This window comes from Elgaria multicarinata, chromosome 2, assembly GCF_023053635.1.
Source record: "Elgaria multicarinata webbii isolate HBS135686 ecotype San Diego chromosome 2, rElgMul1.1.pri, whole genome shotgun sequence".
In the NCBI taxonomy this organism is placed as follows: domain Eukaryota; kingdom Metazoa; phylum Chordata; class Lepidosauria; order Squamata; family Anguidae; genus Elgaria; species Elgaria multicarinata.
This window is the reverse complement of record NC_086172.1, coordinates 3,620,674-3,636,659: the sequence shown is the minus strand read 5'-3', so window position 1 is coordinate 3,636,659 and position 15,986 is coordinate 3,620,674. Positions and strand designations below refer to the sequence as shown.

General features: G+C 43.9%; 1 protein-coding gene across 3 annotated transcripts in view; it reads right to left on the bottom strand.

Moving 5' to 3' along the window:
* Positions 1 to 15,986, bottom strand: part of CLIC5 (chloride intracellular channel 5) — a 313,960-nt gene that overhangs the window by 75,464 nt on the left and 222,510 nt on the right. For 2 of the 3 annotated variants that reach the window (XM_063115947.1, XM_063115945.1), the window contains exon 1: positions 12,943 to 13,087. The exons of the other annotated variant lie outside the window; for it this stretch is intronic. In XM_063115947.1, the coding sequence (XP_062972017.1) occupies positions 12,943 to 13,005 (63 nt within the window). In that variant the 5' untranslated portion in view covers positions 13,006 to 13,087. Of the gene's footprint in view, positions 1 to 12,942; positions 13,088 to 15,986 lie in introns of those variants that run through there. 3 annotated transcript variants of the gene reach the window in all.

The window sequence follows — 15,986 nt, the reverse complement described above, 5'->3', positions numbered from 1 at the left end:
ACTGATTCCCTAAATAATACTAGAGTAGTCACTTCACAATGGTGTGTGTGTGTGTGTGTGTGTGTGTAATTCCTTCATTTTTTAAAAAATGAGAAGTGTTGTTCAAGCCTGCCCAGATATTATATTCTTCCAGAACTTTATAGAACACTTGCCTTGTGTTTCCAGATACAGAGAGGATCAGGTAGCAAAATGTGAGAAATAATATATAGGTAGACATGTGTAATTCTTCCCTTGAGAAAGAGTTACTGTTCTCTAGATCAGGTCTGCCACTCATACTATATTTCTTACTACAGCATTAAAGCATCAGTGTTTCCTAGCATCAATCAAGACTTCAGAGATAAAAATGTATGTTAGGAAGCAATGTCCTAAAGAAACATTTACCATTTGCCACCAGCCAAATTACTCTGCTCTAACCCTGACATTACCAACCTAGCTGATAATGACAATGAACTAGAGTGCTTTCTGATGAGCTTCTGGAAAGATCCTCCAGTATATTTTTGGGATGCAATGTCAGATGATCCCCATGACATTTAGTATTCTGCAATGGCTTCTATAATTTGTTTAGTCATGTAGTTCCCAGTGACATTTACTGGAACTTTGATGTCATCACTGCATTGTGGGCTTCTCTAAATGAGCAATTTATAGTATACTCATGACTGGCCGCTAACAGAAGTTTGTGGGTAGATTATATGATGTCATAAATAGCCAGAATGTTTCTTGTGCTATCCCCCACTCATCCTGCTGTCATAAACAGAGATAATCAACTTTAAAACAACAACAAAATTGTCCCATATAAAGATGGCATTGTGCTAATTCTGCCACTAGATGGTGCTATTTTATTGAGTTGAATGGAAGACACATAGATGGAAAGTATTCAGTTCAAATTCTGTGGCTGCCTGTGTAATTGAGCCGGTTGCAATCCCAGAATTAAAATAGAAGCAGAATGCAGTGGTGTTGGATAATGTGTAATGTAGAGAAGCTCTATGACACAAGAACCTACAGTTCAGTTTAGAAACATTCAAACAGCGAGTTCTTATTGGTATAGACATTGTGCAAACACATGCATGCTGAGGTTTTTTTTTAACTGATCCCAGAATGGTTGTTTTAAATGAATATTGTTGTTTTTATGATTTTGATGGTTTTAAATGTTTGTATATTTGTTTTTAATGTTCACTGGTTTTAACTTTTGTAAACCGCCAAGAGAGCTTCAGCTATAGGGTGGTATATAAATGTAATAAAAATAAATAAATAAATAAAAATAAAAGGCAAATTGATGGTAGCCAGCAGCAATTGTGGCAGTAAGATTGGGGGGGGGGGGGGCAGGATAAGAATAGGTAACATCTCCCCCAAATTCTTGAAGCCTTTGGATCCAAAGGAAGTACATCTTCATTAGAACTGTGCCAAGTTTTTTGACCTGTTTATTTTTGACCATTTGCAGGGGAAGGGGGGAAGAAACTGCACTCAAAAATTGTGGGAAGGAGTGTGGATTTTGGAGAGTTTTCTCTGGGTGCTTTAGGGATTACTTTAGTGTAAGGAGGTGGCTGAGGGATTCATTGCTTGTTACCATCCTCCCCCCACCCCCAGTTCTGTCCTTGCAGCCCTCCCCCCAGCTGCTTAAAGCTTCTTGGGAAGCCCCGTAGAGGACTTAGCCGGGATTCCCTCCCTTGGGGCTTTCCGGTGCTGCTGCCTGCTCAGTGCCTGAAAGCAGGGAGAGGCATTTTGGTTTTGCTTTGTTGTTATTAAAAGTCCTTTAACAACAACAACAACAACAATGACAACAACTCCTGACTCAATTTTCAGGCACTGAGCAGGCAGCAGCACTGGAAAGCCCCAAGGGCGGGAGTCTTGGCTATGTCTCTAAGGGGCTTCCTAAGAAACTCAAGCAGATGGCATATGAACCCTTCAGCCACCTCCTTATAACACTCAGAAGCACTCAGAGAAATTTCTCCAAAATCGTCAGCATCCTCAAAGAGGGAGAAAAACAACTGCCCGAAAATAAAGAGGTTATGAAAGGGCAGATGGGGTTTCGGCACAGCACAAATATATTCATGCAGAGCACAGTCAAACTGTGGCGTTTGCTACCACAAGCGATAGCGATAGTCACCAACTTGGGCAGTTTTAAAGGGGATTAGACAAATTTACAGAGGATAAGAATATCAATGGCTACTAGTCATGATGGCTGAACTGGACACAGTAGCTGGGGGGCATGACCAGGAGGAGCTGCTCCACTCATGTTCTGTTGTCGACCTCCCATGACCATCTGGTTGCGAAGAGAGGCCTTCAGCATGGCTGTTCTTATGTTCAACCCTAGATATCAGTCCCATTGCACTATTCTAATTCTCACTACACATTTTTTTAAAAAATAGATTGACAGGACTGAAGTGCTCTTGAATGGCTTCCAAACGGGATTTGGAAAAGCGTTCCACTTCACCATAGATCTCCCAGTAGGATTGCCAGTTCCTCATGAAGTGATGATGCTTATATATTTAATACCCTGAAGGCTTGAGAAAACACATGCCTGCTGTGTCTGTTTCATCATTCCTCTTATACATCCTCCTCCCCTGCCCTACACTCTGGCTAGCAGGACTTTATCTGATTGGAGTGAGTGAGTGAGTGAGTGATGGGAAGAGCAACAAGGCAGAGAGAGCACGTTACTAGCAGTATGTCCCCCAGCACTGGTGCTGGGTCAGTTGTCCCCATCCTTCACACAGGGGAAAGGAGTAGTACGTATAGACAGAAAAGCTAAAAGTAAAACGGGTAACGAACAGGTAAACAGACCAGGGCAGAAGTAAGCCCCTTTCAGGTAAACATATGTGGTCTTAAAGTGGAGAGGGGGCATGCAAACAAGCCCCACCCTCCCCCAATGGCCTCATGCACACCCGCTCCACTTCCGACCTTGGCATGCTCAGCGTTAAGGTCTGAAGGGAGAGTCTAATCACACACCACCATTGTCCCCACAGCACTCAAACTTTCTCTGGACGCAAGCAAAATAGAGCATGCCCGGGGCTGGGCACTCACGGAAGTTCACGGTCCTTTTGACGATGTCGGCATCAGCCAGGATGTCTCCTGCAGCTTCCCCTTCCCCGCTTATTCCATTATAAAATAGATCAAAGAAAAGCTTTAAGTTCAGTGGGGCTTACTCCCAAGTAAGTGAGCTAAGAGTCTTATGTCTGCTCAGAAGTAAGTCTCATTGTGTTTAAGGGGCTTACTCCCAAGTAGGTGTGCCTCGGGTGGCAGATTTACAGCAGTATCTTGCATCTACTCAGAAGTAAGTCCTGGCTTTCCTGGGGGCGGCAAGAAACACACACACAGCACAAGTTAACCTAAGAAATCAAGACCTCTCCTACTTTGCACACGCACAGGAGAGGGAGGGAGGGAGGCGCTCCCTCGAGTCAAACCTTTAAAGGGGCCCTGGGAAACACCAGGATCTTCCACCTTGTCGCCCCTCTCCTCCTGTGTAATCAGCTCATATCAATCGTGCCAAGAACCAGGAACCACAACAGCCTTGGGCAAACAATGTGATTTCCCTTGGTGTAGAGATGCTCATAGCCTCCCAATTCCCTGCCTTGGCATTTCCATAATGCTTCCTTCCACTAGTTATTTGGCAAATGCCAATTTCCCCAATCTCTGTCTTTCTCTGGGGGGCTGTCTATGCATGGGTGAAGCCCCGCTGCGGCTGTGGATCTGTGTCCCGTCAGTTAGCCGACGCAGGTGCAGGTTCACAGCCACCCGTGGGGCTTTCCCCGCAATGCTCTGATTTGAAAAAGTCGGAAATTTACTCCAGCTTTTTCAAAGGGAGCGACTTCAACACGGTGCTACCGTCACGTAACTTCACACCCCGTGGCCAATCTAGTGTCAACCCAGGGGCAGAGCCTGATGGAAGGTGACCAGCAATTGGTCACCTTCTACCAGGAAGAGAGCAGGGGCGGCTTCAGGGCCCAGACGGCCACTCAGGAACCCCACACTCCCTCCTCAGTGTCAGGATTACTTGAAGCCGCCTCAGGGGAGGGAAAGTGAGGGGTCAAGGAGGGAGGCAGCACCAACCTGGCACCATGAAGATAATACCTGGGTTAGGACTATTAGAAAGAGTATACTGCTGTGTGCAAGCCGCACCTTTAGTAAAGATCCCTTTAGTCACATGTTTGTCGGTTCACATGTTCATATGCTTATTCATCTGTGTGTGTGAATGAGAGAGAAAGAGAGAATGGCAATGCATGGCAACACTAGGACTAGGAAGGACTGGGACAAATTCCCATACAGCCGCAGTGCTTGACAGCTAATGTTGGTGTCATTCTCTCTCAGCCTGACTATTATTATTATTATTATTATTATTATTATTATTATTATTATTTATATAGCACCATCAATGTACGTGGTGCTGTACAGAGTAAAACAGTAAATAGCAAGACTCTGCCGCATAGGCTTACAATCTAATTATTATTATTATTATTATTTATTTATTTATTATAATAAAATCATAGTAAAACAATAAGGAGGGGAAGAGAATGCAAACAGGCACAGGGTAGGGTAAGCAGGCACAGGGTAGGGTAAAACTAACAGTATAAAGTCTGCACAACATCAAGTTTTAAAAGCTTTAGGAAAAAGAAAAGTTTTTAGTTGAGCTTTAAAAGCTGCGATTGAAGTTGTAGTTCTCAAATGTTCTGGAAGAGCGTTCCAGGCGTAAGGGGCAGCAGAAGAAAATGGACGGAGCCGAGCAAGGGAAGTAGAGGCCCTTGGGCAGGCGAGAAACATGGCATCAGAGGAGCGAAGAGCACGAGCAGGGCAATAGTGTGAGATGAGAGAGGAGAGATAGGAAGGAGCTAGACCGTGAAAAGCTTTGAAGGTTAACAGGAGAAGTTTATATTGGATTCTGAAGTGAATTGGAAGCCAATGAAGAGATTTCAGAAGCGGAGTAACATGGTCAGAGCGGCGAGCCAAGAAGATGATCTTTGCGGCAGAGTGGTGAACAGAAACCAACGGACTGATGTGAGAAGAAGGAAGGCCAGAGAGAAGAAGGTTGCAGTAGTCCAACCGTGAAATAACCAGTGCATGAACAAGCGTCTTGGCGGAAGAGACAGACAAAAATGATCGAATCCTGGCAATGTTATACAGGAAAAATCGACAAGATTTAGCTACTGCCTCAATATGAGGAATAAAGGAGAGCGAGGAGTCAAATATAAAGCCAAGGCTACGAGCTTCCTTGACCGGAGTAAGCGTAACATCATTGACAGTAAGAGAGAATGAGAGATGAGGAGAAGGTTTAGGAGGAAAAACGAGCAATTCAGTCTTTGCCATATTGAGTTTCAAACGACGATGAAGCAGCCAAGCTGAGATATCTGAAAGACATGCCGAGATACGATCGTGAACATCAGGAGAAAGTTCCGGAGATGACAGATATAGTTGTGTATCATCGGCGTAAAGATGATATTGGAGGCCATGAGATTGAATAAGCTTGCCCAAGGGCAACATGTATAAGGAAAACAACAACGGGCCAAGCACCGAGCCTTGCGGAACCCCTACTGAAAGGGGAAAGGAGGAAGACGAGCTGCCATTAGCCAACACACTGAAAGAGCGACCCGCTAGATAGGAGGCAAACCAGTTATAGACAGAGCCACAAAATCCAAGGTCATGAAGGGAATCTAAGAGAAGATCATGATCAACCGTGTCAAAGGCTGCAGTTAGATCAAGGAGAATAAGAACGGAATAATGGCCTTTAGACTTGGCAGTAAGGAGATCATTGGTGATCTTAGTAAGGGCTGTTTCGGTGGAATGCAGAGGACGGAATCCAGATTGAAGTGGATCCAAAGCAGAGTTACTAGAAAGAAAGTCAAGACAGCGAGAGTAGACCGAAGGTTCTTGTGAGCATAAAATGGGAAATGGTGGCTGGGTATGCTGTCCTGAGCTGAGGGAGAGATAGAAGTCTAATAAATAATAACAGCTAGTCCTAGTCTGACAATGTCCTCTCTAGACAGAGGCCTTTGCAGCTGATGGCTGCTTGTGTTTGGAGAAGCCTAAAATTATGGCAGGCAGAGAGCAAAGCTTTGCTACGCTCCCAGGTTTTCCCTTGAGTGCTGATGCTGCAGGGCTACAAGGCAACAAATGACTCTATAATGAAACAGAAAAGGTAATCAAGGAATTTTTGATATTTGGCCTTCAAGGAATATTTGATCGTGGTCAAATAATTGGAAGTCAGTTGGCAATATTCGACCAGTCAATTGACTAAACCTAGCAAAACTAAGCTGAGGTGTCCCAAAGCAGGCCCACTTAGGGTGAGAATATCAAGACATTATGATGGTGTCTGAAACATAGGCTAGATCAACACCTTGTGTCAAATCATTACGATCCCATCATGGTAATGCCCTTTTGGGCATTTATACCTTGTAGGACACACAATGACATTTGTTACAGTGTTTTGGATAATGTGGACTAAAAAGCAGCAAATAACACTATGAGGACTTTCAGACGAGGGGAAATCACATTTCCTTACCAAGGTTCTTCTTTCTGATTCTCTTCCACATTTGAAACAAGCAGAATTACACAGAGAGCAGCGACCACATGGCCCATAGAATTCAATGGGCCAATGCCCTCTAGCACAGCCTTGCCAGCAACTGGCAGGAAATCCTGACAAACCCATATCTAAGAAGTGTCCAGTTTTCTGAGGTGTTTTTTTTTTTAACCCTAAAACGGGAAAAGGAGCAGGAGACACGCAGGAAACTCATGGTGTCTTCAAAATGACCTACAAACATCTGTGAGAGGCCAGTAACAAGCATGCTGTAAATTGCTCATTTAAATAAGCCCTATGAAAGCGGTATATGGAGTGCGTAACGTACCTCAACAGTGCACTTCAGTATGCCACTATAAAGCAGTAGCTCTAGCTATAGTGTGGGAAAGGATGGGGAGTATTACTTTTCAGCTATCATTCTTTATTATAGACATTAAGCTCCATCACACCTAGGAAGAAACGCTGGCTACCGTTGCTTCTCCGTCATCACTCAGTTACTTCCTGTTTGAAAACAAGAAGTAAACAAGGAGCCCGAGGCCCATTCAGTCAGGGATTTGTAACCATGCTGCTTCTCCCACACACAGCAGGAGAGAGCAGCAACCGGACTTTTTCTGCTTTTTCTTGCAGCACAAGGAAGGCCAGAAGGGCTGGAAGGGGCACGAGAGGCAGACGATGTCATGTGAGGAACCTCCAAGGAATCTGTGAGTGCCCAGTAATGAGCGTGGATGAAGCTCATTATCATAGCCCCAGGGCATTGCCAACCAGGCTGGTTTCTTCTGGGCTCATCCACAGCTGCTTGCTAATACATGCTCCCTTGTGCCATTCCTCACAGTTGTAGACAATCCCCAAAAGATCCAGGACCGAATGTTGAACGTCTGGCACTCGCTCAACCCCCCAACCCAATGTAATGCTGCATAGGACTACTGAGGGTGATGGGAATAGTACCTATAGGCCTGTCAGTGCCACTGGTTTGGTGTAGATGATGAACCAGCCTCAGTCCTAAGATTCAGCAGTGCTGTCAAAAAGAGGATGCTACAGTTATAGCAGCAGCTCAGCACATGCAGTCAATGTCCAGTCAATATCTACTTCTCAGAACATATCCACTTATGCACCACTTTCATTTTGGGATGATGGGCTGGTCCATGTGGGGAGGGATTATCAAGAAAAGGAGCTTATCACCTCAACTCTGTTCAATTGCTTGCTGTTTGGTCAAGGTGTGCACAACCTGTGACTCACAAACTCAATGGCAGTTCAATACCCATGTAACGCGGGGCTTGACTGGGGCTTGACAACATCCCTACACAAACCAGGCAGGCAGCAAAAATAGATCCTGCTGGGTTGCCATGAAATGTCTCTTGGGCTGCATTTAGCACAGCATGTCACAAGTCGTGTTGGCCTGCTTTATTCAAATTAAAAGACAAATGTTAGGAACATTATTCCTGACTTTTGCTTTAGTACCAGCTACCAGTAGACCAGCAATATGTACCATTAAAATAGCAGCAATTTTGTTTCCATGCCATATTACACTGTCACTTTTCAATGCCGTGTAGGAAAAGCTAAATGGGCGCCCATTTACAAAAAAATGGCTTTGCAGCTTCAACAGAAGGGCTGTTGCAATTAGATTTGACACACAAAACATAATAAAATCCAATAAACATCTTTGATGTTTGTTTGTCTTAAATGTAGCAGTAGGGAATCACTCTTTTAAGCACATGGCCAATTTCCCCTGACTCCAAAATTAGAGATGCCTTTTTTTTTGCTTTTGCTTTTAACTCGCAGGATCCTTATTTCCATCTCTCTCTCTCTCTCTCTCTCTCTCTCTCTCTCTCTCTCTCTCTCTCTCTCTCAGAAAAAAAAATGGTGCCTTGCCAGCTAACTGGCATCATGAGAGCAGAACAATGCAAAAGGTAAGCAGGGAGTAATTTTGTGAAAACCTTTGCTCCTCTAGAACTCTCCACAACTTCTTCAACACTCTTAGAAGAACATTATCATCAGTCCTAATTTTAAACCAAGTACCACTGCCTCTCTACCCTTGCAAGGTACTCCAGACCCAGCACCGATCTCCACTCCTAAAAGTGGGGACAGAGGGACAAAGTGGTGGTGCCGACATGAGAGTTTTGGATTCTGGGACCATGGGCTTCACTACGTGGAAGATGGACTGCTGGCAAGGGACAGGTTGCACCTCACACGGGCTGGAAAGAATGTGTTTGGCCACAGCATGAAGAACTTGATCAGGAGGCCTCTAAACTGAATCTTACGGGGGTGGGAGACATAAACTTCAAGGCAACAACAGATGAAGGCCCATGCACCATAACACAGAGAACAGCTCCAATAGTGCCCCCAAATAGTGTCCACAACAATGTAGGAATGACTACATTGTAGGAATGACTACAGACTATAAAGCACATGGTCTTTGACATCTATATACTAATACCCAGAGCATGGGAAGCAAACAGAACAAACTTGAACTCTTAATACATGAAGGCAAATACAACTTGATAGGTATAACTGAAACTTGGTGGGATGACTCCCATGACTGGAATATAGCATATATAAAGGGTTTATATATGAAGGATATAACTTCATATATATAAAGAACAGAAGAAATAGATTCTCCCACACTAGAGGCAATCAAGAGGCAGCTGGACAACCATCTGTCAGGGATGCTTTAAGGTGGATTCCTGCATTGAGCAGGGGGTCAGACTCGATGGCCTTATAGGCCCCTTCCAAGTCTGCTGTTCTATGATTCTATAAGTATCCAACACAAGTAAGCAAGAGAAGGAGGTGAGAACTATAAGCTCCTTTAAACAAGCATTTTAGAGCATGTTCATGACTGGCCACTCATGTATATTTGCAGGTCATTTTGACAACGCCGTCAGCCTCCTGTGTGTCTCTCACTCCATTTCCCGATTTCAGCATCATAAATTAAGCCACAGAAAACCCAACTCTTCTGAAATAAGTCTGAACTTGCCAGCATTTCCAGACACCTCTCTCTCTCTCTCTCTCTCATATTTCCTCACAAGCACTTGCTGCGCATGGGGCATAGCACTCTTTGCCTGTCTTCCTTTACTCTGTCTCCAAAGACCACAGTCAGGTAAAGACACAGGGCCACTAAAGAAGCCCAGAGTATGACCAGCAGCACTGAACAGAGTGCTTCCAGCTATTCCTCTGCGCTATGGGGTTGCCGACCTACTTGTTCTAGGCAAGTTAGCAGAGAGGAAGCCCTAACCTCACTATCCCTTATTGCTCACTTCATCTCTTTTCAGAATGATACTTGCATGTGAAGTATCACATAGGGGCTGCATCACCGCACCAATCCTGGGCTCAGTCTGTGTATTGTATGCAAACTCTGGCTACTTCAACTCCAGCAAGCTGAAGGGAGTGGCGGGGGGGGGGGGGCAGCTCATCATCCCCCTAGTTACTGCTGATGGGATAAACCAGCAGTTGGGCTGCGTAAAGTCGCCTAGAGGAGAGGGTGGACAAGGTCTGCTGGGACACTTGAAGCATCCAGAGAGCTTTGGCTATTGGACGGTATAGAAATGAAATCAACCAACCAAGGCCTATGGGAGGCATCCTGAGGTATGTAAGAGCCAGGCCATTAGCAAAATGGGACTGTGGTCCACGCCACCTGCCTCTGGCACTGTGCCATCTCAGATATATGCATGTGTGCCAGGTGACCACATCCAAGCTTTGCTCCTGGGGTGAGCATGTTGATGTGCCTGTTCATTGCTTGTCCTAGTGCCTCCCTTCCTCCCTCCCTCCTCCCTGGCAAAAGCTCCTTCCTTCACAGAAGCTAAGGTCCTCTAGCAGAACTAGAAACCATCTCCAGGGGCACCTCTGGGTTCCCCATCCATGCATTCAGCCATGTGAGCTGTGAAGCTGAATGTCTGCCCCTTCCCTGTTTGTGTTTCCTGTCAAAAGCACTACTACCTGCAGGTTGTGTATGTTTGCGGTACAAGAGGATTCAATCCCGCATCTACCGGGGATCATAGGAGTGTGTTAGCTATGCTGTACAAATTTGTTGCCAATGTTTTGCATTTGTTTTTTTCTTATTTAACTTAATTACAATTGCTATTGATAATAATTCTTGATAATGATGATGATTAAATTCCAATAGCCAAACCTATTTTGTAGGACAGAAAGGTGGAATATCAATATTTTTGAAAACAAAATAATGTTTCACTGAGAATAATATGAATGGAACTGAAAGAGGCCGCCCTTTCAATTTGCACTCAAATCAGAAGATCTGAGCCATTTGGCTGCATCTGCCAAAACCCTTTCTTTCAGAATTAACTACAGTGGCTGTCTGTATCTGTTCAGGATTATTCATATACATTATGTTTCCTAAACTAGTCTAGTGAGATCAAACCTTTGCAAAAGGCTCCCTCCTTCCCTTGGGTTGAATTTCTCATAAGAGAGGGCCAAGCCTGTCCCTCTATACCCTGACCGTGAAGCTTGCGCCTCATGGTTAGCATCCTTTTTGTACTTGGATATAATACTCAGCAAAAAGCACAGTCCTTGCATCTTATCTTCCCACAGACCTGGTAAATCTGTGTCTCTCAGCTGTACCATTTCGGATGGGAGATTTGCATGATTGAATGCTTCCCCAGACAAACAATTCCCTGCACATTGCAAAAATACAAAGAAGCTGCTTTTCAGTCCTCTCCTGATCACAGCTTCCACATATATGCCAACAAAGGGAATGATTTAAATGGCAACTGCCAGTGCACACCTGTCACAGGACCAGTCCTAGGATGAGTCAGCCTGCTTCAGGTGGCAGATACTGGGAGACTATTAAACAACAGCCAATTTCAAATATCTTGTTTGTCATATTTTTGCCATGAAAGGCAGGGGCAATCATTTGGATTTTCAGCCTCAGGCACCAAAATGGGCAATCTCTGACCTGATGTTGTGGCATGAATATTTTGTTCATGAGTATTTGTACTTGAGTCGTAGGAGTGGCCCTGCCTCTCAGGAACAAGGGGTTGCACTTTATGATCCGAAGCATTATCTGTTATTAGTATTTCCCATGTTCCAAGGCTGGGGCAGATTTGGGGAGGGAGCGAGTGAAGGGGTGGAAGGAGAGATGGTTCCACGCATTACAATGCTGTGGACATCTTTAAGGTACCAGAACGCCTTTTCATAGAAGGATGGGTGGTGAGCCTGGAGGTAATAGTTCAGAACCATTCAGTTTACAAACAGCTGTGGAGGTGCTGCCAGACAAAGGGCTCCTGGCACTACGAATGAGAAGGCCTCATGCAGCTATTCTAGCCTTTTCTCTTTAACATATTTATGTCAGTAAAAGAAGAGGCTTAGAATTTTAAACTGCATTAACCAAGGTAGTAACAACTATCTCTGAGGAGGGGAGCATCTGAACCAGACCTGTCTCTGAGCTGACACTTCTGGAAATGGTTTCTGCATTGACAGCGTGATAAAATGGTTATCTGAACGTACCCTGAGAGATGTTCTTGCGTTATATTTGCTGTTCACAAAGTGCCGGCCATTTGGGTTCCATTCTGTGTGGCGCAGCAGATCTCTTTCTGATTTCAGCAGCACATCTTTACAAATCTATACAAATCTATACATCTATACAAATGCATGTGCGTTTAAGTGATATCACACATCTTACACACTTTTCCTGGATTCTGCATGACCACATTTTTGTTCTTACCTCCACTTCAAATTGTTCTTTTACTGAATATTTTGTATGTAAGCCACCCTAGTATATTTTATTTGAACAGTGGGATCAAAAACTGTTAAACATACTCTGCATCTACATTTGACTGGCAGCTTTCACTTAAGGACTGCAGGAGCAAGTGAAGACTTGCACGTGTCAATGGATATCGGAGGTACAGTCCTACCCCAAAAGTGTTAATTTTGCCTCTGCAGTGGAGTCGGTTCACACATTTGAATACCATTTTTTAAGTATGTAGTAAACATAAATAAATATCAAGCTGGTTCATACATGGATGTGTGAACCAGTTCTATATGAGACCAAAATCTGACTATACTTCTGTGCTCAAATGGGTTAGACTACAGATATAAATGAGAGAGGTGAGGTTTCCACATCATAGTTCGTACTTTTCGTATTTATATGAATGTGACCCTCCCAGCTTCTCTCGTTCTTCCTCAGAGCTCTGCATTCTCTATCCAGTGCACAATTCAAAGAGGAGAGCAAGGTTCTTTGTGGCAAGCCTGGCACTCCAGCGTGAGGACATGGCATTGTAGACAACAAAGACGAGGGCAAACAGCAGGAGGGGAAACAAGCGAGAGCATGAAACAAGAGTTCTAATATCAGCTGCTGAACAAAAGTGCAAAACTGAAACACTTACAAGAGAACACCCGGCTGTTAAAGTCAGCACCGTTGGGCAGCAGGAGAGTTTAGAGTATTCAATAAAAGCCCAGCTAAATGGAGAGAGTTACTTCAAGGTCTCACCTACCTTTACAAAGAGCTCAATTTCAGGGTCCTTCTCTTCTCCATTAGCAGGAGACGGGTCTGTCATTTTTGACCTCCACAGGCAAGGAGGTGCTCTCCTTACAACGCAAAGCAACGGAAGGTTCCAGTTCAACAATCGCTATACTTTCTTTAATCTATATAAAACGAGAGCCTGCAATGTTTTCTTCACCTCCTCTAAGCCATCGGTTTACTGTTTTTGAAACTTCCTCTATCAGAGAAAATAAATTTCCTATAGACTGAGAAAGAAAAAGAAGAACAAGGAGAAACTGCTACAGTTTATAACGGTTCATGGGAGCAACAAGTGCTGTGGTACTGTGTTGTGTTACAGAGTGCTCATCTGTCAGAGCTCTGGCTCACACACTGCCAGCCCAAAATAGCCCAGTGCAAGAGAGGAGGGTGGGGTTAACTCACAGGGGAGGAGAGAGAGAGAGAGCTGTTGGTACCTTGGAACAAATCGCTTTTTTAAAAAATGTATGGAAATCTCTCCTTCTCTCTCCCTCTTCCACAAGCTTTTGTACATAATATGTACGTTCCCCCCCCTTAAAATTTAACTTAATTCTCAAAAGCGTATTCTTTCTGTTAAAATATATATTGGGTTGACCTGGAGACAGCTTGGGCACTTGGGTTCTTGCAAGTGCTGAACATTTTGCCAGATCAGAAAGCTAAAAACAAAAGGCTTCACTCTCTGCCTTCCAAATTATAGCAATTTAATACATGTGTCAAATAAAATGGAATGCTTGAATAGAAGATTGAAGAATATGTGTATGTGAAATGGCCTTTAGTGTGGACTGGGCACCAGAGAATGTATGGCAACCAAAATGCGAGTGGGCAGGCGGGCAAGAAAGCCTCCTGCAATGTATTAATGACAGAACTAGCAGCTCATAACATTCTGTTTGCACCAGTTTTTCTAGTATACACATTATAATAAGTTCTGTCATAAACAAAGGAAGCTCCATTTCTGAGGGGTTACTTCAGCCTGGCCTGGTGTGCTACTCCACAGTGCACCAGGCATCAGAGAGGAAAGTGGTGCAAGGGAAAGAGCTGGCGTGACGCTGCCTCCAGCCTGGTAAGTGGCATGAGAAATAGGGAGAGAGTTTGAGGAATTGATGGGGTCTGAGAGTGGGGAGTGAGTGAGTTTGAGGATAGGCTACATGGAGCGGGGTGGGAGGGAGGAGAACAACGGGGAAATTCTCTTCCAGTTCATATTAAAATCCAAGCTGGAGAAGAAGTTGGGTTCAAAATGCTCAGCTCTTCTTTGGTGCTCACACTCAGCCCAGAAATGCATGTCTTGACAATATCACTAGTTTTATCACATGCTTATTCCACATGTGGAGACTAGCAAGGGACCATATGAACCGCTTCCACTGAAAAGCTTTGGATTGAGGACAATGACCTGGTTGACATGATACAACAGCCCGGATAGCTTCATTTACCCACAGGGGCTGTCATGTCATGCCAGGCACATGCAAGCACCATTTTTGAATGGTGCACATGGGCACCCAGCATGTCATGGTTTGCTATGTTGCATGAAACCAGGGGTTGTTTGAGGGTTAGATAAGTGCCAAATAACCCATAGCTCCTTTTCAGCACCAAGGGAAACTTATTCCACAGCAATCCCAAGTGTTGATAAGAAAATGTGCTAATTTTCTTTTTAAAAAGTAGGAGGGGTGAGACACCAAGAAAGGTGTCCAAGGCAAATTATTTCCCACAGGCATGATGTTGCCTACCACTGGAATAACACGTAAGACAACCAAGCACTGTGATGCATTGAGCAGGGGGTTGGACTTGATGGCCTTGTAGGCCCCTTCCAACTCTGCTATTCTATGATTCTATGATTCTAAGTCTGTAGGTATCAAACAGCAACATGACTCTGTGTGCCCAACAATTCACACCTGTCTGCCATATAAGTGATCCCTAGTGATTTCCTGACAGCAGCTCTGACTTGAGGTGTTTATGTCCACAAGGACTTTTAAAACAAAAGATCACTGCAGAATCAAGAAAAAGGGCTCCACAAACGCCCATAAAATTTATAAATAAGTAAAGGCTGGCTATTCACCACCAAATCCAATAAATGGCAGAGTAAAATAAAAGGGAAGAACCAGACACTGTGGTTGCTGGCTTGCAGTTTGCTAGAAGATCCAAGGTAGAGACAGACAGAAAACACACAACAATGGAAGGACAAATTTACACCTCCTATAATGCAATGGATCGAGAACCTAATAACATTATCAACTTTTGGACGAGTGTTATATAGACACAACTTGCAAAAGCATAAATATACGGCTATTTGGTCTGCTTTTCTTGAAACCTTTGTATAACTCTCTCCCTCACCCCCCCCAGTTTATATGATGGAAATGATGATAATTCTATATACACAATCTATGGTTCCACCCCCCACCCCCGTTTTCACAATGTATTTTCTGTTTTGTTTGTTGTTATTCACAATAAAAAAAATTAAAATAAAAAGCAACCAAATGGTAATGTATCATGGTGTGCATGTGACCACTTAGTAAGACAGTCATTTGTATTCTCCTGTCAATTAGTGGGGAAGATTTGACCACTGTCCCACTTCCCCAGATTTTTAATAAGGTGTGAAAGTGTGGCAAAATATATATTTTTAAACCCACTAATTCATACACACAAGCAGCTAACAAGGTAGTAAATCTTTTGGGTATCAAATTGCCAGTGTTTCAAGGAAGTCTTGATGTAGTAGTGATGGGGGACTTCAATTACCCTGATATCTGTTGGGAGACAAATACTGCCAAAAGTGGCCCTTCCAAGAAATTCCTGGGTGATAACTTTCTCCTACAGAAAGTGGAGGAAGGAACTAGAGGATCGGCAATCCTTGACTTGATATTGACCAATAGGGATGACTTAGTGGATAAAGTTGCAGTTACGGAAACTCTGGGGGAAAGTGACCATGTCATACTTGAATTCCTGATTTTAAAGGAAGCAAAAGCTGAATGTAGCCATATACAAACTCTGAATTTTAGGAAAGCTGATTTTAAAAAACTCAGAACTATGATA